Source organism: Bombina bombina, chromosome 7, assembly GCF_027579735.1.
Source record: "Bombina bombina isolate aBomBom1 chromosome 7, aBomBom1.pri, whole genome shotgun sequence".
Classification (NCBI taxonomy): domain Eukaryota; kingdom Metazoa; phylum Chordata; class Amphibia; order Anura; family Bombinatoridae; genus Bombina; species Bombina bombina.
The window spans coordinates 548,193,813-548,218,749 of record NC_069505.1 but is presented as its reverse complement, the minus strand read 5'-3'; the positions used below and the strand labels follow the sequence as shown (position 1 = coordinate 548,218,749).

The window sequence follows — 24,937 nt, the reverse complement described above, 5'->3', positions numbered from 1 at the left end:
AGTGTCCTAAAAACACTCAGTAATTGAGAATGATACATGAAACCATTCATATCACAGGCATTAGTAAAATTCACTTGAAATGAGAGAAATTAATATAAGCCCCTACACATAAAATAGGACAACATACATGTTGCAGACATTAGAAAAAATGTCTGAGTGATTAAAATACGGAGTCCCTGTACAAAAAAGGATAACAAAGAAAACATTACTATGTAATATTATACAAGTTATAAAAAACGTTACCATAACGGCGTGGCAATCTATTCACTTTGAAAGAGATTGAAAATAGGCTGCATACACACAAAATATAAAAATGTGAATTAATCATATTAGATACCCCAAGACATGTAGAAAGGTATACTACATAATACAAACACAGGTTGAAAAAAACTCCTCAGAATGAGAGAGAATGGTATTGCACCTTAAAGGGGCAGTAAACCAAACTTTATGCAACATAATATGGCCGGTGAAATTTTATTAAAAAAGAGGGTTTTTCAGACCGCCGCTCTTGCTCTACTGAGCGGGTCTGGTTTTCCCCCTGAGCGCATCTGGGCAGCTGTCTAGTCACAGCCCAGCCCGATCGTGCCATTACACTCAATGTAGCTCACTCCTGCTCTGTCTGATAGCGGGAGCGAGCTGTATTGAGTGTAATGGTGGCAAATACTAGGAAAACACAGTATTTTTCAGGAGAAAAAACGTCCTGAAAAATAAAACTGCAGTTACATAATGCTTTATTGTAAAAAATAAGCCCATAAGAAAAAACTCAGCCCTCATCCTCTTTGTGGCTTTATATGTACACATTATCAATTTCAAAAGCTGATATAAAATAACTTAGGAGCGAAATAAACACACTTCAAATCTTATATAAAGGGCTAGGCTTAAAAGAGGTTCAGATAATGATCGCACAGGAAAAACTCCATTAAGGAGACAATCTAAAATTCACTCAAACCTCACCGGTCGTGGCAGGAAATAGAACCGCTATTTCCAAAATGGGGCTAATACATATCTTTAACCTGCAGATCTAAACCACTATGTAAACGGAGGTGCTATAATAAAAGCAAAAGGAAACATATTAATATTTAGGCTGTGCAGAGCTCAACACTAACGGCTCTGGAAACAGAAAACGCCCATATGTCTCTAAAAAAAAAGATCTCTAATACAAACGTATCTTCAGAATACTGAACGCACCACCGCATAACTAACATAGCTGCGCTATTGCATCCGCCAACAATGGCGGTTCTTCTTAGATTAAAGATGTGAGTATACTGCAGTATGTGAGCAATAAGTGCACACAAATCTACACAAGCACACCATTATGATTAGTGATGTAATCAGTATGTAATGTGTTTCTATTACTCGATTAGCAGAGGGAAGGAAAATCCTGACAGGCATAACGGCCTGAGCACAAAAGGCCATAGCCTGCGCAACAACTATAAGGCGCTCAACATAACTGCGCCATAAACAGTCCGATCCCTCCAAAGATCAGAGAGAAGGTATATTAAACAAAGTAAAATAAATACTGTGCCCCTAAATAGAAACACCTTAAAAATCTGTAAAAAAGGACCGTGCAGGGATAGAAAGTGGAAATGATATCACCATGACTAGTCCCCACACACCATAAAGCCTGGGCTTAACTGTAGAATTGCCCGGCAATGGAAGCAGCAAAATCCCTGTCCCTAGCAGAGAGCCAGACAGCTGCTCATCCGCAACATATCCAAAAACAGCAGATATAAATACTAAAAATACAAACCCGTTCTGAGGGTAGCAGGTCCCACTAGGTCCCTGATTATCCCAGTCCTGTTCCATGATATTGTCAGTGAAATATATATGAAAGGACTTACCCTCCAGAGTCTTCTGCTGTGTAGCAGTCATAGCAGCTCCAGGTCTGTTAGCCTCATCCGACCGCTGACAGGGACCCGAAGATACAAGAAAAGCAGGGTAACCAAGCCTGGTTTTCTATATAGGGGTTAGCATAAATTGCTGGAGGAAAAGGACTACCTCACTGACCTCTAACAGCTAATAGCAACCATAACTCTTTCTAAAGAGGATTCTCCTATGTACAAAGACAAAGAATGACTGGGGGTTTATGGGAAGTGAGAGGGATACTTGAAGCTTTGGGGTATTCTTTGCCTCCTCCTGGTGGCTAGGAGTTGAATTCCCACTAGTAATTAGAATGGATTCGTGGACTCTCTATGCCATTGGAAAGAAAAACCCATTTTCGCTTACGCCCAACTGTTAAGTGTGCCACTTGTGATCTGGTCCTTAAAGTATAAAAACTTCTTAGGTATTAACAATCCATAACTACTTAATGATTCATAATGATCTTCAGAGAGTTATGAAGACTTTTAATACAAAAGTTACCTTTCTGAGAGGTAACAAAATAAAATAATTTTGCTCAAACCCCATTGGGCCACTGTCGGCAGTAGACCAATTGAATTTCTTTTTTTTATCAATTAAGATTTCATGTAGTAGCCCCCTGGGGGTCTTAAGAGCACAAACTATTGACATGCAAATTAATTCCAAAACTCCATGTCTAGTTTTTTTGTTTTTTTAAATGTTGTCCAACCTTGCATGTAGTCTTAGACTACTTTAGGACCAATCTGATGGCAGACTTGTGATTTGGTAGACTTGTGATTATATTTTCCCTCAAGTTTTTTTTGTGTTTATTTTTTTTTAAAATGTAGACCACAGATACAGCTATTAAACTGTCGCTCGCCACTGCACCGCTACGATCTGTCACACCAGGGTTTAACGTCCCAACTCTTCATAATACTCTTGGTTTATTCAGAATCAACAGATGTTTTTTAAAGCGTTGCCACATTTGAACCCACCATAGGGCACACTTTCAAGACCACACTCAAAAAAAGAATCAAATTTTAAAATATCCCAAAAATTGTAAATAGATTTCCTTATTTGTAAAGTCTGTAAATTATATCCCGAGGTAAAAACGCAATTTTAGTGGATAATCGGTTTATATACAGGGAGTGCAGAATTATTAGGCAAGTTGTATTTTTGAGGATTAATTTTATTATTGAACAACAACCATGTTCTCAATGAACCCAAAAAACTAATTAATATCAAAGCTGAATAGTTTTGGAAGTAGTTTTTAGTTTGTTTTTAGTTATAGCTATTTTAGGGGGATATCTGTGTGTGCAGGTGACTATTACTGTGCATAATTATTAGGCAACTTAACAAAAAACAAATATATACCCATTTCAATTATTTATTTTTACCAGTGAAACCAATATAACATCTCAACATTCACAAATATACATTTCTGACATTCAAAAACAAAACAAAAACAAATCAGTGACCAATATAGCCACCTTTCTTTGCAAGGACACTCAAAAGCCTGCCATCCATGGATTCTGTCAGTGTTTTGATCTGTTCACCATCAACATTGCGTGCAGCAGCAACCACAGCCTCCCAGACACTGTTCAGAGAGGTGTACTGTTTTCCCTCCTTGTAAATCTCACATTTGATGATGGACCACAGGTTCTCAATGGGGTTCAGATCAGGTGAACAAGGAGGCCATGTCATTAGATTTTCTTCTTTTATACCCTTTCTTGCCAGCCACGCTGTGGAGTACTTGGACGCGTGTGATGGAGCATTGTCCTGCATGAAAATCATGTTTTTCTTGAAGGATGCAGACTTCTTCCTGTACCACTGCTTGAAGAAGGTGTCTTCCAGAAACTGGCAGTAGGACTGGGAGTTGAGCTTGACTCCATCCTCAACCCGAAAAGGCCCCACAAGCTCATCTTTGATGATACCAGCCCAAACCAGTACTCCACCTCCACCTTGCTGGCGTCTGAGTCGGACTGGAGCTCTCTGCCCTTTACCAATCCAGCCACGGGCCCATCCATCTGGCCCATCAAGACTCATCAGTTCATAAAACCTTAGAAAAATCAGTCTTGAGATATTTCTTGGCCCAGTCTTGACGTTTCAGCTTGTGTGTCTTGTTCAGTGGTGGTCGTCTTTCAGCCTTTCTTACCTTGGCCATGTCTCTGAGTATTGCACACCTTGTGCTTTTGGGCACTCCAGTGATGTTGCAGCTCTGAAATATGGCCAAACTGGTGGCAAGTGGCATCTTGGCAGCTGCACGCTTGACTTTTCTCAGTTCATGGGCAGTTATTTTGCGCCTTGGTTTTTCCACACGCTTCTTGCGACCCTGTTGACTATTTTGAATGAAACGCTTGATTGTTCGATGATCACGCTTCAGAAGCTTTGCAATTTTAAGAGTGCTGCATCCCTCTGCAAGATATCTCACTATTTTTTACTTTTCTGAGCCTGTCAAGTCCTTCTTTTGACCCATTTTGCCAAAGGAAAGGAAGTTGCCTAATAATTATGCACACCTGATATAGGGTGTTGATGTCATTAGACCACACCCCTTCTCATTACAGAGATGCACATCACCTAATATGCTTAATTGGTAGTAGGCTTTCAAGCCTATACAGCTTGGAGTAAGACAACATGCATAAAGAGGATGATGTAGTCAAAATACTAATTTGCCTAATAATTCTGCACTCCCTGTATTTTTTGTACTTATTCCTGACACTATCCATTGACTTTAAACAGTCCTGAGAATACACCCATTTAAAAGGTTGGTACACATTTCTTATATCCTTTGTTTCTTCCAGTATCTGTGATTCTCAACCAAATAGCAGGTACACTCTCTAATAAAGGATTTAGATGGAAACTTGAAGCATCAAATTCCTATCCATATCTTTCATGTAATACAACTAATCAGTCTTAATTACCATAGGATCCAAAATGATTTATATGTCAATAATCAGCATTCATAGTAAACCTAATCTTAGATTCAACTAAATTTAAAAATTTAATTTTCATAACAAATTAACAAGAGCCATAAAGGGGTTCCATGAAACCTCCCTTGAATAAATCATCTATGAACCTACAGTACATTTTTATATAAAAAGAAGAAAAAAAATGGTCACCCAAAACGTGTTGCAATTCATAATGGTACATATTGTCAGGCCCAAGCAGCGGTAAGGACAATCTGTACTTACCTGGCATTGGGTCCAGGAGCATGCTTAAGCCAATGGGTGCACTAAGCTTAGGAGGGCTGCTTCTGCAAGAGTCTGGGGCCAATCTTGACTCTATGGTCATTCCAAGCTTATGGAGGTAAAAACCTTTCTCAAGTTTGAAATAATTGTGTGTCAAAACAAATTTTATCAATAAAAAAAAAAAAATGTCCAAACCCTGATACAATAGATTGTCTCCACTATCCACAATATATCCTCATCTATAGTAATACAGAGAAAACCTTCCCTTTCTTGAGTGTGTACTATGTATTTGCTTATTTACGCATTTCAGTCATACGTTTACATACTGAGAGATAGTTCCTGTATGGATGATGATGATGCTGTAACTTCCCTTCTGGTTTAGTTGATGTTTATTTTTCACAATTTTTTTAAGACTAGATGTAAGCATTAATGTTCACTATTTAAAATTGTTTTCATACTTTAAATTACATCAGTGTATACTTTAGCTGGTCTCTTATTGAGCACTACAAAATACACCAGGTCAGCATACCTATCCATATCCTTGGACTGCTCTGGATTTGTAAAATCTGTACATTTTATTAACAAAATGCTTTTAAAACATACATTTTGCATGAAAATATTTTACAAATCTCAGTTAATATGTAAAGCATTGACTTTAAATTTCACTTTAAAGGACCACTAAAATCATAATTAAAGTTCCATGATTCAGATATAGCATGCAACGTAAAAAAACTTTCCACTATACTTCCATTATTAAAATGTAAAAAAAAAAAACATTGTATATGCACACTTTCTGAAGCTATAGCTTCTACTGAGCATGTGCAAAATACACAGTATATAAGTATATGCCTTTTGTGATTGGCTGATAGCTGTCACATGGTACAGAAAGAGGGAACATTGGATTAAAATTGTAATTTGCCAGAAAATATTCTACTGCTCATTTCAAATTCAGCATGAGTGCTACTGCATTGTCTTTGTGTATTTGTCAAATATTCAATTCCACTTTATTTAGTGATCCTTTAACTATTGCTGAGTACTGGAGTTGTCAGTAGTATAAATAAGGAACTACATTCTGTGTACTAGAAGACTGCCCACTATAAACATAAGTCATGGTAAATGTGTTTGCTTGTTTTTTGGATTATAGATGTTCCTTTATGTAAACCTTCGACCCCTTTATATATGTATTATTCAGACCAAAGCTTGAATTCCACTTAGACTATGGCAAAATGTGAGATTCTGAATAAATGGACACGTGTAACACAAATGTGCAACAGCAAGTGATTTATTATAAAAATATTTTCATATTTACATATTTATATCCCGCCTATAATGCTTCCTTCATATAGAAACTTAAATACTGAAGTATTGGTTGGTTCATTTCTATCAATAAAATAGATTATTTAAAGGGACAGTCTAGGCCAAAATAAACTTTCATGATTCAGATAGAGCATGTAATTTTAAACAATTTTCCAATTTACTTTTATCACCAATTTTGCTTTGTTCTCTTGGTATTCTTAGTTGAAAGCTTAACCTAGGAGGTTCATATGCTAATTTCTTAGACCTTGAAGCCCACCTCTTTCAGATTGCATTTCAACAGTTTTTCACCACTAGAGGGTGTTAGTTCACGAATTTCATATAGATAACACTGGGCTTGTGCACGTGAAGTAATCTGGGAGCAGGCACTGATTGGCTAGACTGCAAGTCTGTCAAAAGAACTGAAAAAAGGGGCAGTTTGCAGAGGCTTAGATACAAGATAATCACAGAGGTTAAAAGTATATTATTATAACTGTGTTGGTTATGCAAAACTGGGAAATGGGTAATAAAGGGATTATCTATCTTTTAAAACAATAAAAATTCTGGTGTAGACTGTCCCTTTAAAGGGACACTAAACCCCCCAAAAAAATTCTTTTATGATTCAGATAGAGTAGCAATATTAAGCAACTTTCTAATTTACTTCTATTATAATTTGTTAATCATTCTCTTGCTATCTTTTTTTTAAAAGCAGGAATGTAAAACTTAGAAGCTGACCCATTTTAGGTTCAGTACCCTGGATAGTGCATGCTTATTGGTAGCTACATTTAGCCACCAATAAGCAAGTGTAACCCAGGTTCTGAACCAAACATGGGATGGGTCCTAAGCTTTATAAGATAGCAAGAGAACGAAGAAAATTTGCTAATAGGAGTAAATTAGAAATATGCGTAACGCTGCTCTATATGAATCATTAAAGAAAAAATTTGAGTTTAGTGTCCCTTTAACAATAAACGGATAAAGCCAAAACTGTGTATGTATCATTGCATTAGGCATTCAGAATCATCTGTTCAGTTTTTATATAAGATTCTATTTGCATTAAAAGGGACACAAAACTCAAATTGAATTCCCCTTTAAATAACATATTTGAAGGGGTTTAAAACAGTTAGTGGCAAGCAACAGTGAAACGAAAGAAATGCTCTAGCACATAAGATAATTTTTTTATTGCTCCTTTTTGTCCTTTGTTAATATGGAAAAGTTGACTTAAAAAAAGCCTCTTTAATAATATCAGCCTATGTTGCCCCTTTAAATGGGCACTGTACACTAGATTTTTCTTTGCGTAAATGTAGATGATCTATTTATATAGCCCATCTGTGAGTGTTTTTGTAACAATGATTTTCAGACTCCTAACCAAGCCCCAAAGTTTTAGATGTAAACTCAAGTCTACAGACTCCTGATTGCTCCTGTTCGCATATGCAGGGGAGATGAGGGTCTGATCTTTCTGCTTTCTCAGCCCCTTTCAGTGGTTGTCCCAGCCTAACCTCACCAAGAGTGCTAAACTGGGAACTTCTCAGTACGTTTTTAAAAGGTTTTATACTGGATTTTTAGATCGGTAGCTGTGCTTATTCTTCTTTATAGTAGTTTCTATTACATGCAGTTATATGAAAATCGGTGTATATTGTCCTTTTAATTGAACATATGCTGCTGATTTCTCGTATGAAGCTTTTGGTGTTTTACAAGATTTGTCTTTCTTGTGAAGCATTTTCCACATTCGGGACAAAGGTGAGGCTTCTCCTTTGTGTGAGTCCTCCTATGTTGGTTGAATGCGGACTTGTAAGCAAACCGTTTCCCACAGATGTTGCACTTATGAGGTTTCTCCCCCGTGTGAGTTCTCTGATGTTGGATCAGATTATATTTGACAGCAAAAGGTTTCCCACATTCATTGCATTTATAATCCTTCTCCCCTGTGTGTGTTTTATAATGCTTGATAAGACTACTCCTATATGTAAAATCTTTACCACATTCATTACATTTGAAAGCCTTTTCTTCCATATGTTTTTTCATGCAGTCCATGCCGCATTCAAGGCAGCTATTTACATTATTATCAGTTTGCATTTGTGGATTTCCATAAGTGACTTCTCTACTGAAAGGCATAGTGTACAGGGCCTTCACCTGCATATTTCTGTACCCTGCCTCAGTAGCATCTTCTAAAAACATATCCTCACTTTGATAAGACATATAAGCAGAAGAGAAATTTCCCATTTCAAAAGAAGTTGACGCTTTGAACCGGTTTTGCTCAGAAACGTCTTGAGACAACCTGGTATCATCTTCAATCATGTCATCAGATGAACTAATAGTAAAGTGTGATTCTTCAAATATATCCTTTCTCATTTGGTTATCTGTCGAAAGAAATAAAATGAGTAAACATACAAAGTGTGTAAGTACGCTCTAGGATAAAAACGAACCCACCACTATACCTCTAAATTGTCTTGTAGATTTTGGCACAATACTGAATTGAATTGAGAGGTATATCCTGATGTACATCTTTCTCTTAGGGAAACTTGAGACCTCCCAAATCCTACTCAGATTACGAAAGCCCCATGCTTAGACCACTGAGACCCTCTGATTCCCCTGACATAAGCCAAGACCCAAGCATAATTTTTACAGTGCTGGATGGCATGGACTGCCAATTAACAATATCCTGGCTGCACAGAAAAGTGGGCTAAATTGCCCTTTGGAATTCTGCATTCTTTTTTTATTGATATTACTGTGATCAGAGGCTTCATTAAATGTATCTTACAGGCAAATTCATGCACAATCCTACTGTACCAACCATGAGATATATAAATTTATATGTACACAACAGAAACTAGCTAGAATTCACTTAAAGGGCTTGATTTATCAAGCCCTTCTCCTCCCTTTGACTGCAGGTTCGAACAAGCGAACCTGCACTCAAGATTTATCAAGCAGCGGTCATCAGACCACTGTTTCTCTGCCATGTTCTCCACCTCTTAGGTGGAGAATTTCAATCTCCCCGGTCGGGTGACAGCTCCTGCCCACACAGGATTGGCTGTGTGTGGGCAGGGGGCGGGGTTACACACAAGTGCACAAGTAAATGCGGGCAGCGGATTGCTGCCGGCCAGAGGAAAAGCCAGGCTGAAAGGGGCAACTAATATTAGCTATTGGCTAAAGGATGACACACCCAAGCTATATATAGAGAGATTATAGGGACAATTCCAATATTGTACATTGTGTTCATCGGCTCTTTTTCAGCTCCCTATATGCCTTTTAAAACTTGGGAACAATCACAATGTAAACAATATCACCATTTCAGAATAAGAAAAAGATTGCAAAATATATCGGAAAAGTGATCCATACGATGCATGGACAGCAATGAATTAAGCAATCACAATAACCAGACCCTTCATTTTTGACTAAATATAGACAACAGATGCACCAAAGTCAAAAGTCAAAGGGAGTTGATGAAGTGTACCATTGGCCTTTATGACATGTTTGTGATTTGGTATCATTCTATAATGTTGCGCATGTGCAACTCTGAAATGGCCATAGACACCATTTTAGATGTATATATGAATAAATGGTCTAGATTCATTAAACCTATATTCATCACTATTGTATTGTCCGTCGGACGTGAGCGAGATAGTTATTTACACATGTATATGTATTTAATAAAGATACATGATATCTTAAACAGCTAACAAGATCAGTAGGAAAAAGTCTCGACTGCAACATCTAGAAATGGCATTTACCAATCTTGTTCTCATGGTCTTTCTTTTTATTTCATATTCGCATTTCCATAACAGTTACAAAAATTTTTCCTTTGTAAACTGGATTACTCTTAGCAATCGATTTTCTGTGATCGTGATTTAACCGTTTGCTGTTCCGTCTTGTTTACTGGAAACTGAGATAATTTGCATGGGTTTTTACAGAAAAAAAAAATATTTTTCAAAAATCCTATTTTGAAAAATCTCAATTCATACAGGGGTCAACGAATCTGTTTAAAATGTAGAATCCAGGAAGAATATTGTTATAGTTGTGACTGCTAGACCAACAGGATAAATGGGCTTACCTATTTCTCTATTTCTTAAATATACTCGTCTATTTTACCAACTTCGTAGCCCCCCACCACCACCCATATAGTTTACTTAGTAAGCTAAGGAAAATATATCTTACAATCTATACCCTTAAAATTTTTATTTGCGACACATATTGATTTTACATTTATAGTCCCTTTCCTTTATATGTTATAGTACTACTATTCCAATTTTTATTTATTTCTACTTTTCCAATTAGCTCCATTATATATAATGATAATATTACTCGCAAATATTCACCTATGACTATAATTTTAAAGCCCGAATGCGGCTAGCTACTATACAGGGAATATGCCAAGATCTTCTAAAAACTAAACAAAACAAAAAAAAACACAAGGTTCACTATGATTACACATGTCATATAAATATCTATGGTACTTCATAGCTGTTATGATTTATCTTACACAAAGACTTGTTGTTACTCTGAAACTTACAGTATGCCAATTGCTGATATTCTGTTGTTTATAAGATTATATTGAACCTTATTAAAAAAAATATAAAAAATAAGAATCCAGGAAGAACATCTAGGAGCCAGACAGTGGTATTAGTATATAGATCTATGGAGAATAACTAAGATTGTAGGAGCCAGGCGTAAAATTCTAGGAGCTAGTGGTTCCCTGGCTCCTGGCTTTGTCAAGCCCTGGTTTAAAATATCTATAATCTAGCTGGCACTCACTTAAAGAGACATGCTACACAAACATGTTTTCTGTGCAATTGAAAAGATAATGTTTCAAAATGAGTGCCTTGCTTTTTAAAAAAATGGTTGTTCCTGTAAAGAATAAACCAACTTTTTTTCGGTTGGAGTTGTCCCTATAAGCCAGTGAGCAATAAGGTCCTGGTATTCAGTTACACACAATTATTTATTCCTGTTAATTTCACCTGAAAATTGAAGCAGTTTTTTACATAAACGTTTTCATGCAAAAAAATATTACAATTCTAAAACCTTGTGCTGCAATTTTATTACTTAAAGGGATACTAAATCCAATTTTTTTCTTTTTTACTTCAGATAGAGCATGCTATTTTAAGCAACTTTCTAATTTAATCCTATTATCAATTTATCTTCATTCTCTTGCTATCTTTATTTGAAAAGCAAGAATGTAAGCTTAGGAGTCGGCCTATTTTTGGTTCAGCACCTGGGTTGTGCTTGCTGATTGGTGGATAAATGTAGCCACCAATCAGCAACCGCTATCCATAGTGCTGAACCAAAAATGGTCCTGCTCTTTTGCATAGATTCCTGCTTTTTCAAATAAAGATAGCAAGAGAACAAAGAAAAATTGATAATAGGAGTAAATTAGAAAGTTGCTTAAAATGTCATGCTCTATCTGAATCATGAAATAAAAAATGTGGGTTTAGTATCCCTTGAAAAAAAACAGAATTTATGTTTACCTGATAAATTACTTTCTCCAACGGTGTGTCCGGTCCACGGCGTCATCCTTACTTGTGGGATATTCTCCTCCCCAACAGGAAATGGCAAAGAGCCCAGCAAAGCTGGTCACATGATCCCTCCTAGGCTCCGCCTTCCCCAGTCATTCGACCGACGTAAAGGAGGAATATTTGCATAGGAGAAACCATATGATACCGTGGTGACTGTAGTTAAAGAAAATAAATTATCAGACCTGATTAAAAAACCAGGGCGGGCCGTGGACCGGACACACCGTTGGAGAAAGTAATTTATCAGGTAAACATAAATTCTGTTTTCTCCAACATAGGTGTGTCCGGTCCACGGCGTCATCCTTACTTGTGGGAACCAATACCAAAGCTTTAGGACACGGATGAAGGGAGGGAGCAAATCAGGTCACCTAGATGGAAGGCACCACGGCTTGCAAAACCTTTCTCCCAAAAATAGCCTCAGAAGAAGCAAAAGTATCAAACTTGTAAAATTTAGTAAAAGTGTGCAGTGAAGACCAAGTCGCTGCCTTACATATCTAATCAACAGAAGCCTCGTTCTTGAAGGCCCATGTGGAAGCCACAGCCCTAGTGGAATGAGCTGTGATTCTTTCAGGAGGCTGCCGTCCGGCAGTCTCGTAAGCCAATCTGATGATACGCATCCTTTAAGTCCACCGTGGTCATGAATTGACCTTCCTGGATGGTAGAAAGGATCGTTCGAATGGTTTCCATTTTGAATGATGAAACCCTTAGAAACTTGTTTAGAATCTTGAGATCTAAAATAGGTCTGAATGTTCCCTCTTATTTGGGAATTATGAATAGGTTGGAGTAAAAACCCATCCCTTGTTCTCCTAATGGAACAGGATGAATCACACCCATGCTTAACAGGTCTTCTACACAGTGTAAGAATGCCTGTTCGAAGATAATTGAGACCCGTGGAACCTTCCCCTTGGGAGTAATTCCCTGAATTCCAGGAGATAACCTTGAGAAACTATTTCTAGCGCCCAAGGATCCTGAACATCTCTTGCCCCAACCTGAGCAAAGAGAGAAAGTCTGCCCCCCACCAGATCCTTCCCAGATCGGGGGCCAACACTTCATGCTGTTTTGGTAGCAGTGGCAGGTGACTTGGCCTGCTTACCCTTGTTCCAGCCTTGCATCGGCCTCCAGGCTGGCTTGGTTTGAGAAGTATTACCCTCTTGCTTAGAGGGTGTAGAATTTGAGGCTGGTCCGTTTCTGCGAAAGGGACGAAAATTTGGCCTATTTTTAGCCTTAAAAGACCTATCCTGTGGGAGGGCGTGGCCCTCCAGTGATGTCTGAAATAATCTCTTTCAAGTCAGGGCCAAACAGTGTTTTACCCTTGAAAGGGATGTTAAGCAAAAGCGCTCTGCGCGCCACGATAGCAAACCCTGAATTATTCGCCGCTAATCTAGCTAATTGCAAAGCGGCATCTAAAATAAAAAAGAGTTAGCCAATTTAAGAGCTTGAACTCTGTCCAAAACCTCCTCGTACGAAGATTCTTTATTAAGCGACTTTTCTAGTTCTTCGAACCAGAAACACGCAGCTGTAGTGACAGGAACAATGCATGAAATTGGTTGTAGAAGGTAACCTTGCTGAACAAACATCTTTTTAAGCAAACCCTCTAACCTTTAATCCATAGGATCTTGAAAGCACAACTATCTTCTATAGGAATAGAAGTGCGTTTGTTTAGAGTAGAAACCGCCCCCTCGACCTTGGGGACTGTATGCTATAAGTCCTTTCTGGGGTCGACTTTAGGAAACTAATTTCTTAAATATAGGGGGAGGACAAAGGGTATGCCGGGCCTTTCCCACTCCTTATTTACTATGTCCGCCACCCGCTTGGGTATAGGAAAAACATCGGGGGGCACCGGAACCTCTAGGAACTTGTCCATCTTACCTAATTTCTCTGGAATGACCAAATTGTCACAATCATCCAGAGTAGATAATACCTCCTTAAGTAGTGCGTGGAGATGTTGAAATTTAAATTTAAAAGTTACAATATCAGGTTCTGCTTGTTGAGAAATTTTCCCTGAATCTGAAATTTCTCCCTCAGACAAAACCTCCCTCCTGGCCCCTTCAGATAGGTGTGAGGGTACGTCAGAAAAGATATCATCAGCGTCCTCTTGCTCCTCAGTGTTTAAAACAGAGCAATCACGCTTTCTGATAAGTAGGCATTTTGGAAAAAAATGCATGCAATAGAATTATCCATTACAGCCATTAATTGTTGTATGGTAATAAGTATTGGCGCACTAGATGTACTAGGGGCCTCTTGTGTGGGCAAAACTGGTGTAGACACAGAAGGGGATGATGCAGTACCATGCTTACTCCCCTCATTAGAGGAATCATCTTGGGCAATATCATATCTATGGCATTATTATCCCTACTTTGTTTGGACATTATGACACAAATATATCACATATATTTAAATGGGGAGACACATTGGCTTTCATACATATAGAACATCGTTATCTGATGGTTCAGACATGTTAAACAGGCTTAAACTTGTTAACAAAGCACAAAAAACGTTTTACAATAAAACCGTTACTGTCCCTTTAAATTTTAAACTGAACACACTTTATTACTGAATATGTGAAAAAGTATGAAGGAATTGTTCAAATTTCACCAAAATTTCACCACAGTAACTTAAAGCCTTAAAAGTATTGCACACCAAATTTGAAAGCTTTAACCCTTAAAATAACGGAACCGGAGCCGTTTTTACATTTAACCCCTATACAGTCCCAGGTATCTGCTTTGCTGAGACCCAACCAAGCCCAGAGGGGAATACGATACCAAATGATGCCTTCTATAAGCTTTTTCAGTGGTTCTTAGCTCCTCACACATGCATCTGCATGCCATGCTTTCCAAAAACAACTGCGCATTAGAGGCGCGAAAATGAGGCTCTGTCTATGACTAGAAAAGGCCCCCAGTGAAAAAGGTGTCCAATACAGTGCCTGCCGTTTTTATTAAAACAATCCCCAAGATTTAACAACTATTAAAAGTAATAATCTGCCAAATATACTTAGTAAAGTAATCGTTTTAGCCCAGAAAAATGTCTACCAGTTTTTTAAGCCCTAATGAAGCCCTTTATTCTTTTACTTAAACAAAGAAAATGGCTTACCGGTTCCCATAGGGAAAATGACAGCTTCCAGCATTACCGAGTCTTGTTAGAAATGTGTCATACCTCAAGCAGCAAAAGTCTGCTCACTGCTTCCCCCAACTGAAGTTAATTCCTCTCAACAGTCCTGTGTGGAAACAGCCATCGATTTTAGTAACGGTTGCTAAAATCATTTTCCTCTTACAAACAGAAATCTTCATCTCTTTCCTGTTTCAGAGTAAATAGTACATACCAGCACTATTTTAAAATAACAAACTCTTGATTGAAGAATAAAAACTACATTTAAACACCAAAAAACTCTAAGCCATCTCCGTGGAGATGTTGCCTGTACAACGGCAAAGAGAATGACTGGGGAAGGCGGAGCCTAGGAGGGATCATGTGACCAGCTTTGCTGGGCTCTTTGCCATTTCCTGTTGGGGAGGAGAATATCCCACAAGTAAGGATGACGCCTGTAAATGTCAAGATTCCTAGTAAGATCCTTATACAATACCGGACAAAACCAAAACCTAATTATATATATACATATATATATATACATACAGATATAGATATATTTTATGTAAGATATACGTTAAGAGAATTTACCAGTATACGCATCCTGATCGACTTTGACCTGCTGAATATCATTTTCAGACTTAATTTCCCCTCCATCGTCATTAAATATCATTAAATCTGGATTTTCATCCTGGGTATCTGTAATTTAAAGGAAAAGTTAGAGGGATTTAAGTATTTTTATTATATATGTATAGCATATCTTCAAATAAAATATTTGTTTAGAAAACATGTAAACTTGCCATTGTGTTAGCACAATTTGTAGGGGTCCTATTTTAGAGCATATCAGGAATACGCTCTCTAGAATTTAAGTGATTGTAAACTAATTTGCTGCCTAGTATAAAAAGTTATTATCAAAACCAGGGGCATTTTTATTGAATATATTTTTTTTAAGACACTTTTTTTATAAAATATTTATCATTTAGTGATGGTAAACATTGCGCCGTTCCTCCGCCTGCATCACATACTTGATTTAGCTGAGCAATCAGGAATCCGGCTTCATCCAATCGCTGCGTGCCCCACTTGGCAACCAGCTCGTGGGCCACACAACTATTGAAGGAAGCCGGATTCTTCATTAGTCAGCTAAATCAAGTATGAGATTCGGGCGGGGGAACGGCGATGTTTACCATCACTAAATGGTAAATATTTTACAAATAAAGCGTCTTAATAAAATGTAATCAGTATAAGAGTCCCTGATTTTAATAATAATTGTATATACTAGGCAGCAAATAGGTAATATTTACGATCACTTAAAGTCCATTGCTGCAGCCAATCAGATGTCAGATGTAAATGAGCTTGTGGACTGCTATAAGTAATCATTTGTAGGTTGTAGCAAGATGAGGCAACTGCTGGAAAAAAAAAATGCAAAGTACCCTGCAAGCATTTTGGAAAGGAAAGGAATGGTGAAATATACAGGCCTAGAATGTGAGTGATATTTTAGATGGAACTTCAGTCATCAGTTGTAATGAAGTTGCGCTATAACTTACTTTTTAATATAAAACTCAAATATCCCACACTCTGTCGCCCACTTGAAAAGTCAATTTTTCTTTGAGCTAATGGATTGAATTGTTCTCCAATCAGCGCTCTAGCTACAAAAAAAGTGCCATATGGGTAGAGCGCTGATTGGAGAACAATTCAAACCGTTAGCTCAGAGAAAATTTTACTTTTAAAATGGGTGGAAGAGGGCAGTGTATTTTTTAAAAAAAAACATAATTTATGCTTACCTGATAAATTTATTTCTCTTGTAGTGTGTTCAGTCCACGGGTCATCCATTACTTATGGGATATATTCTCCTTCCCAACAGGAAGTTGCAAGAGGATCACCCAAGCAGAGCTGCTATATAGCTCCTCCCCTCACATGTCATATCCAGTTATTCGACCGAAACAAGACGAGAAAGGAGAAACTATAGGGTGCAGTGGTGACTGGAGTTATAATTTAAAATTTAGAACCTGCCTCAAATAGACAGGGCGGGCCGTGGACTGAACACACTACAAGAGAAATAAATTTATCAGGTAAGCATAAATTATGTTTTCTCTTGTTAAGTGTGTTCAGTCCACGGTTCATCCATTACTTATGGGATACCAATACCAAAGCTTAAAGTACACGGATGATGGGAGGGACAAGGCATGAACATTAAACAGAAGGAACCACTGCCTGTAGAACCTTTCTCCCAAAAACAGCCTCCGAAGAAGCAAAAGTGTCAAATTTGTAAAATTTGGAAAAAGTATGAAGTGAAGACCAAGTTGCAGCCTTGCAAATCTGTTCAACAGAGGCCTCATTCTTAAAGGCCCAGGTGGAAGCCACAGCTCTAGTGGAATGAGCTGTAATTCTTTCAGGAGGCTGCTGTCCAGCAGTCTCATAGGCTAAGCGTATTATGCTACAAAGCCAAAAAGAGAGAGTGGTAGCCGAAGCCTTTTGACCTCTCCTCTGTCCAGAGTAAACGACAAACAGAGAAGAAGTTTGTCGAAAATCCTTAGTTGCCTGTAAGTAGAACTTCAGAGCACGGACCACGTCTAGATTATGCAAAAGACGTTCCTTCTTTGAAGAAGGATTAGGACATAAGGATGGAACAACAATCTCTTGATTGATATTCTTGTTAGAAACAACCTTAGGTAAAAACCCAGGTTTAGTACGCAGGACTACCTTGTCTGAATGAAAGATCAGATAAGGAGAATCACAATGTAATGCAGATAACTCAGAGACTCTTCGAGCCGAGGAAATAGCCATCAAAAACAGAACTTTCCAAGATAAAAGCTTAATATCAATGGAATGAAGGGGTTCAAACAGAACACCCTGAAGAACTTTAAGAACCAAGTTTAAGCTCCACGGAGGAGCAACAGCTTTAAACACAGGCTTAATCCTAGCCAAAGCCTGACAAAAAGCCTGGACGTCTGGATTCTCTGCCAGACGCTTGTGTAAAAGAATAGACGGAGCAGAAATCTGTCCCTTTAGTGAACTAGCGGATAAGCCCTTTTCTAAACCCTCTTGTAGAAAAGACAATATCCTAGGAATCCTAACCTTACTCCATGAGTAACTCTTGGATTCACACCAATATAAATATTTACGCCATATCTTGTGGTAAATTTTTCTGGTAACAGGTTTCCGAGCCTGTATTAATGTATCAATAACCGAATCCGAAAACCCATGCTTTGATAGAATCAAGCGTTCAATTTCCAAGCAGTCAGCCTCAGAGAAATTAGGTTTGGATGGTTGAAAGGACCCTGAATTAGGTGGTCCTGCCTCAGGGGTAGAGACCATGGTGGACAGGACGACATGTCCACTAGGTCTGCATACCAGGTCCTGCGTGGCCACGCAGGCGCTATCAGAATCACCGATGCTCTCTCCTGTTTGATCCTGGCAATCAGTCGAGGTAGCAACGGAAAAGGTGGAAACACATAAACTATGTTGAAAACCCAAGGGGCTGCTAGAGCATCTACCAGCACCGCTCCCGGGTCCCTGGACCTGGATCCGTAACAAGGAAGCTTGGCGTTCTGGCGAGATGCCATGAGATCCAGATCCGGTTTGCCCCAACGATGAATCAGTTTGGCAAATACCTCCGGGTGAAGTTCCCACTCCCCCGGATGAAAAGTCTGGCGACTTAAAAAATCCGCCTCCCAGTTCTCCACGCCTGGAATGTAGATCGCTGACAAGTGGCAAGAGTGAGACTCTGCCCAGCGAATTATCTTCGAGACGTCCAACATCGCTAGGGAACTCCTGGTTCCCCCTTGATGATTGATGTAAGCCACAGTCGTGATGTTGTCCGACTGAAATCTGATGAACCTCAGTGTTGCCAACTGAGGCCAAGCTAGAAGAGCATTGAATATTGCTCTTAATTCTAGAATGTTTATTGGGAGGAGTTTCTCCTCCTGAGTCCACAATCCCTGAGCCTTCAGGGAGTTCCAGACTGCTCCCCAGCCTAGTAGGCTGGCGTCTGTTGTTACAATCGTCCAATCTGGTCTGCGAAAAGTCATTCCTTTGGACAGATGAACCCGTGACAACCACCAGAGAAGAGAATCTCTGGTCTCCTGGTCCAGATTTAGCAAAGGGGACAGATCTGAGTAATCCCCGTTCCATTGACTTAGCATGCATAGTTGCAGCGGTCTGAGATGTAGGCGCGCAAATGACACTATGTCCATTGCCGCGACCATTAAGCCGATTACTTCCATGCACTGAGCTACTGATGGGCTTGGAATGGAGTGAAGGACACGGCAAGCATTGAGAAGCTTTGATAACCTGGACTCCGTCAGGTAAATCTTCATCTCTACAGAATCTATAAGAGTCCCTAGAAAAGGGACCCTTGTGAGTGGTAACAGAGAACTCTTTTCCACGTTCACTTTCCACCCATGCGACCTCAGAAATGCTAGAACTATCTCTGTATGAGACTTTGCATTTTGAAAACTTGATGCTTGTATCAGAATGTCGTCTAGGTACGGAGCCACCGCTATGCCTCGTGGTCTTAGTACCGCCAGAAGAGAGCCCAGAACCTTTGTAAAAATTCTCGGGGCCGTAGCTAACCCGAAGGGAAGCGCTACAAACTGGTAATGCCTGTTTAGAAAGGCAAACCTTAGGTACCGATAATGATCTTTGTGAATCGGTATGTGAAGGTAGGCATCCTTTAAATCCACTGTGGTCATATATTGACCCTCTTGGATCATGGGTAGGATGGTCCGAATGGTTTCCATCTTGAACGATGGAACCCTTAGGAATTTGTTTAAGATTTTTAAATCTAAGATTGGTCTGAAGGTTCCCTCTTTCTTGGGAACCACAAACAGATTTGAATAAAACCCTTGCCCCTGTTCCGTCCGCGGAACTGGGTGGATTACTCCCATCACTAAGAGGTCTTGTACACATTGTAGAAATGCCTCTTTCTTTACTAGGTTCTTTACTAGGTTTGTTGATAACCTTGACAGATGAAACCTCCCTTGTGAAGGAGAAGTTTTGAAATCCAGAAGGTATCCCTGAGATATAATCTCCAACGTCCAGGGATCCTGTACATCTCTTGCCCAAGCCTGGGCGAAGAGAGAGAGTCTGCCCCCCACTAGATCCGTCTCCGGAAAGGGGGCCCTGACTTCATGCTGTCTTAGGGGCGGAAGTAGGCTTTCTGGCCTGCTTGCCTTTGTTCCATGACTGGTTTCCTTTCCAACCCTGTCTGTAACGAGCAGTAGTTCCTTCCTGTTTTGGAGATGAGGAAGTTGATGCTGCTCCTGCCTTGAAATTACGAAAGGCACGAAAATTAGTTTGGCCTTCAATTTGGCCCTGTCCTGAGGAAGGGTGTGGCCCTTACCTCCAGTAATGTCAGCAATAATTTCCTTCAAGCCGGGCCCGAATAAGGAGTGCCCTTTGAAAGGAATGTTTAGTAATTTAGACTTAGAAGTTACATCTGCTGACCAGGATTTAAGCCAAAGCGCTCTGCGCGCCTGTATGGCGAATCCGGAATTTTTAGCCGTAAGTTTGGTTAAATGCACTACGGCATCCGAAACAAACGCATTAGCCAGCTTAAGGGTTCTAATCTTGCTCAGAGACTCATCCAATGGTGCTGTGCGAATCGCCTCTTCCAGAGACTCAAACCAGAATGCCGCTGCAGCAGTGACAGGCGCAATGCATGCAAGAGGCTGTAATATAAAACCTTGTTGAACAAACATTTTCTTAAGATAACCCTCTAATTTTTTAACCATTGGATCTGAGAAAGCACAGCTATCCTCCACCGGGATAGTGGTACGCTTGGCTAGAGTAGAAACTGCTCCCTCCACCTTAGGGACCGTCTGCCATAAGTCTCGTGTGGTGGCGTCTATAGGGAACATTTTTCTAAATATCGGAGGAGGGGAAAAAGGCACACCGGGTCTATCCCACTCCTTACTAATAATCTCTGTAAGCCTCTTTGGTATAGGAAAAACGTCAGTACACACCGGCACCGCGTAGTATTTATCCAGCTTACATAATTTCTCTGGGATTGCCACCGTGTCACAATCATTCAGAGCTGCTAACACCTCCCCTAGCAACACGCGGAGGTTCTCAAGCTTAAATTTAAAATTTGAAATTTCTGAATCAGGTCTCCCCGAATCAGAACCGTCACCCACAGAATGAAGCTCTCCGTCCTCATGTTCTGCAAATTGTGACGCAGTATCAGACATGGCTCTCGTGTCATCGGCGCGCTCTGTCCTTAACCCAGAACTGTCGCGCTTGCCTCTTAACTCGGGCATATTGTATAATACTTCTTTCATAACATTAGCCATATCATGTAAAGTGATTTGTAAGGGCCTTGATGTACTTGGCGCCTCAATCTCACGCACCTCCCGAGCGGGAGACGAAGGTACTGACACGTGAGGAGAGTTAGACGGCATAACTGCCCCCTCGTTGTCTGGTGATAATTTTTTAATCGGTACAGATTGATTTTTCAAAGTAACATCAATACAATTGGTACACATATTTCTATTGGGCTCCACAACGGCTTTTAAACATAATGAACTAGCAGATTCCTCTGTATCAGACATGTTTAAACAGACTAGCAATGAAGCTAGCAAGCTTGGAAAATACTTTCAATAAGTTTGCAAGCAATATAAAAAACGCTGCAGCGCTTTTTAAAAAAAAACACAGTTGAGTAACAAAGAACTAATTCAGTTATAGTCAACAATTCTTTAAATGTATTAATTAGCAGAGGATTGCACCCATTAGCAACAGGATGATTAACCCCTCAGTACCCAAAAAAAACGGATATCAAATTAATATTAAACGTTTTTATCACAGTCTAACACACTGTCACAGGTCTGCTGTGACTGATTACCTCCCTCAAAAACGAATTTTGAAGACCCCTGAGCTCTCTAGAGACGTCCTGGATCAAGGAGGAAGAAGCAGGAAGACTGTGATAGAATTTTAACTGCGCAACAAGGTGCTAAAAAGAGGCCCCTCCCGCTCATTTACAACAGAGGGAGACCTGATATAACGGTTTCTATGCAGAAATATACGTTAGCCATGTGGAAAAAAATTCATGCCTAAAAGGATTTATCACCAAAGTACCTAACAAAACGAATAACATGCCAGTAAACGTTTTGAAAATAAACATCTTTAAATGTCATGCAAAGTTATCACTAAGCCTGCAACCAGTCGCTACCACTGCAGATAAGGCTTAAGCATTATTGTAGTATTAACAGTATTTTCTCAGTCAAATTCTAGTCCCTAGAAAATAACTCTACTGTGCATACATTTATCAGCCTGATACCAGTCACTACTACTGCATTTAAGGCTGTACTTACATCATACGGGTAACAGCAGTATTTTCTTAGTCAATTCCATTCCCAGAAAATATTGTACTGCACATACCTCATTTGCGGGGGACCCGCATGCTATTCCCATGTTCTGAAGTTACCCCACTCCTCAGAATGTCGAGAACAGCCAGTGGATCTTAGTTACGCCTGCTAAGATCATAGAAAACGCAGGCAGTTTCTTCTTCCAAATACTGCCTGAGATAGAAAAACAGCACACTCCGGTGCCATTTAAAATAACAAACTTTTGATTGAAGAATAATTAAGTAAAAACTCCAACTCCTCCCGCGACCTCCTTCTTTGTTGAGGGTTGCAAGAGAATGACTGGATATGACATGTGAGGGGAGGAGCTATATAGCAGCTCTGCTTGGGTGATCCTCTTGCAACTTCCTGTTGGGAAGGAGAATATATCCCATAAGTAATGGATGACCCGTGGACTGAACACACTTAACAAGAGAAATTAATTTTATTTGTTTTCAAATACACAGGATGTACAATATTCAAACAGGCTATAAATATACATAAAGAAAAAGAGCCCGGGGCACGGATGAGGAGAGAATCATAAGATCTATTTACATGAATGTATTTACCTTCAGAAATAGCGAGTAGGATTTGTTACATCATGATCTATATATTATTAACTATAATTGCGTACAATCTTGTAATATTTAACTGTAATTTTTTTACAGTCATTCCCAGACGTTCCCATGTGTCGTTTCTTAACAGGGAATCTTGTCCTGAAATACCTTATTTCACTTTTCAATATACATGCTGTACAAAATCCAGAGTGGCCGAACTGTAAATATACATAAAAAGAACCCGGAAGAACCCGGAATGCACATAAAATATAGTCAAGAGAAACAAAAACAACCCGTATATATATTATTTTAGAGGGCAAAAAGAAAACATAAACAGCTAGATTACGAGTTTAGCGGTATGAGTAAAAAAGCAGTGTTAAGAATCATAACGCTGCTTTTTCACTCCCGCTGGTATTATGAGCCTTGCAGGTTTAGGGGCACCGCACACTTTTTTGGCCGTACCGCAAATTAACTTACGCAATTTGTGTAAAGTCTTTTTTTCAATGGGACTTCCATAGCGCCGGTGGCCAAAAAGTGAGCGGTACAGCCTATCCCGCAAGATTCGTAACACATTCTAAAGTCAGTAGTTATGAGTTTTACGTTACAGAGTTGTAGCATAAAGCTCATAACTAAAGTGTTACAAAGTACACTAACACCCATAAACTACCTATTAACCCCTAAATCTAGGCCCTCCCGCATCGCGAACACTAAAATAAAATTATTAACCCCTAATCTACCGCTCCCGACATTGCCGCCACAAGAATAAAATATTAACCCCTAAACTGACGCACTCCCGCATCGAAAACACTAGTTAATTATTAAACCCTAATCTGCTGTCCCTAACATCGCCGCAACCTGCATTAGTTATTAACCCCGAATCTGCCGCCCCAAACGTCTCTGCCACTATAATAAATGTATTAACCCCTAAACCTAAGTCAAACCCTAAACCTAACACCCCCTAACTTAAATATAATTAAAATAAATCTAAATAAAAATTACTATCATTACCTAAATTAATCATATTTAAAACTAAATACTTACCTATAAAATAAACCCTAAGCTAGCTACAATATAACTAATAGTTACATTGTATCTAGCTTATGGTTTATTTTTATTTTACAGGCAAGTTTGTATTTATTTTAACTAGGTAGAATAGTTACTAAATAGTTAACTATTTAATAACTACCTAGCTAAAATAAATACAAATTTACCTGTAAAATAAAACCTAACCTGAGTTACACTAACACCTAACACTACAATTAAATAAATTACCTAAATTAAATACAATTACCTAAATTACAAAAAAAAACCCACTAAATTACACAAAATAAAAAAAGAAATGATCAGAGATTTAAACTAATTACACCTAATCTAATAGCCCTATCAAAAAAAAAAAAAAAACCTTAGCCTACAATAAACTACCAATAGTCCTTAAAAGGGCCTTTTGCGGGGCATTGCCCCAAAGAAATCAGCTCTTTTACCTGTAAAAAAAAAAACACAAACACCCCCCCAACAGTAAAACCCACCACCCACACAACCAACCCCCCAAATAAAATCCTAACTAAAAAAAACCTAAGCTCCCCATTGCCCTGAAAAGGGCATTTAGCTCTTTTTCTATTGCCCAAACCCTAATCTAAAACTTAAACCCACCCAATAAACCCTTAAAAAAACCTAACACTAACCCCCGAAGATCCACTTACAGTTTTGAAGACCGGACATCCATCCTCAACGAAGCCGGGAGAAGTCTTCATCCAATCCGGCAGAAGTGGTCCTCTTGACGGCATCTTCTATCTTCATCCTTCCGACGAGGAGCGGCTCCATCTTCAAGACATCCGGCGTGGAGCATTCTCTTCTTTCCACGGCTAACGACGAATGAAGGTTCTTTTAAATGACGTTATCCAAGCTGGCGTCCCTTGAATTCCGATTGGCTGATAGAATTCTATCAGCCAATCGGAATTAAAGGTGAAAAAATCCTATTGGCTGATGTAATCAGCCAATAGGATTGAGCTCGCATTCTATTGGCTGTTCTTGCCTGTTAACGCTGGGTTTATGAAAACCTGTAACACCAGCTTTGTAGGTAATTGAGCGGTGACAATAACGTGCAAGTTAATACCGCACCCCTCATACCGCAAAACTCGTAATCT

At 39.1% G+C, this 24,937-nt stretch overlaps 1 protein-coding gene across 1 annotated transcript in view; it reads right to left on the bottom strand.

The window, feature by feature from the left end:
* Positions 1 to 6,290: 6,290 nt before the first annotated feature.
* Positions 6,291 to 24,937, bottom strand: part of LOC128667001 (zinc finger protein 813) — a 78,568-nt gene continuing 59,921 nt past the window's right edge. Inside the window, exons 8-9 of the mRNA XM_053721855.1 lie at positions 15,491 to 15,598; positions 6,291 to 8,671 (exon numbers count right to left, since the gene is read on the bottom strand). Of these exons, the coding sequence (XP_053577830.1) occupies positions 7,959 to 8,671; positions 15,491 to 15,598 (821 nt within the window). The 3' untranslated portion in view covers positions 6,291 to 7,958. The remainder of the gene's footprint in view (positions 8,672 to 15,490; positions 15,599 to 24,937) is intronic.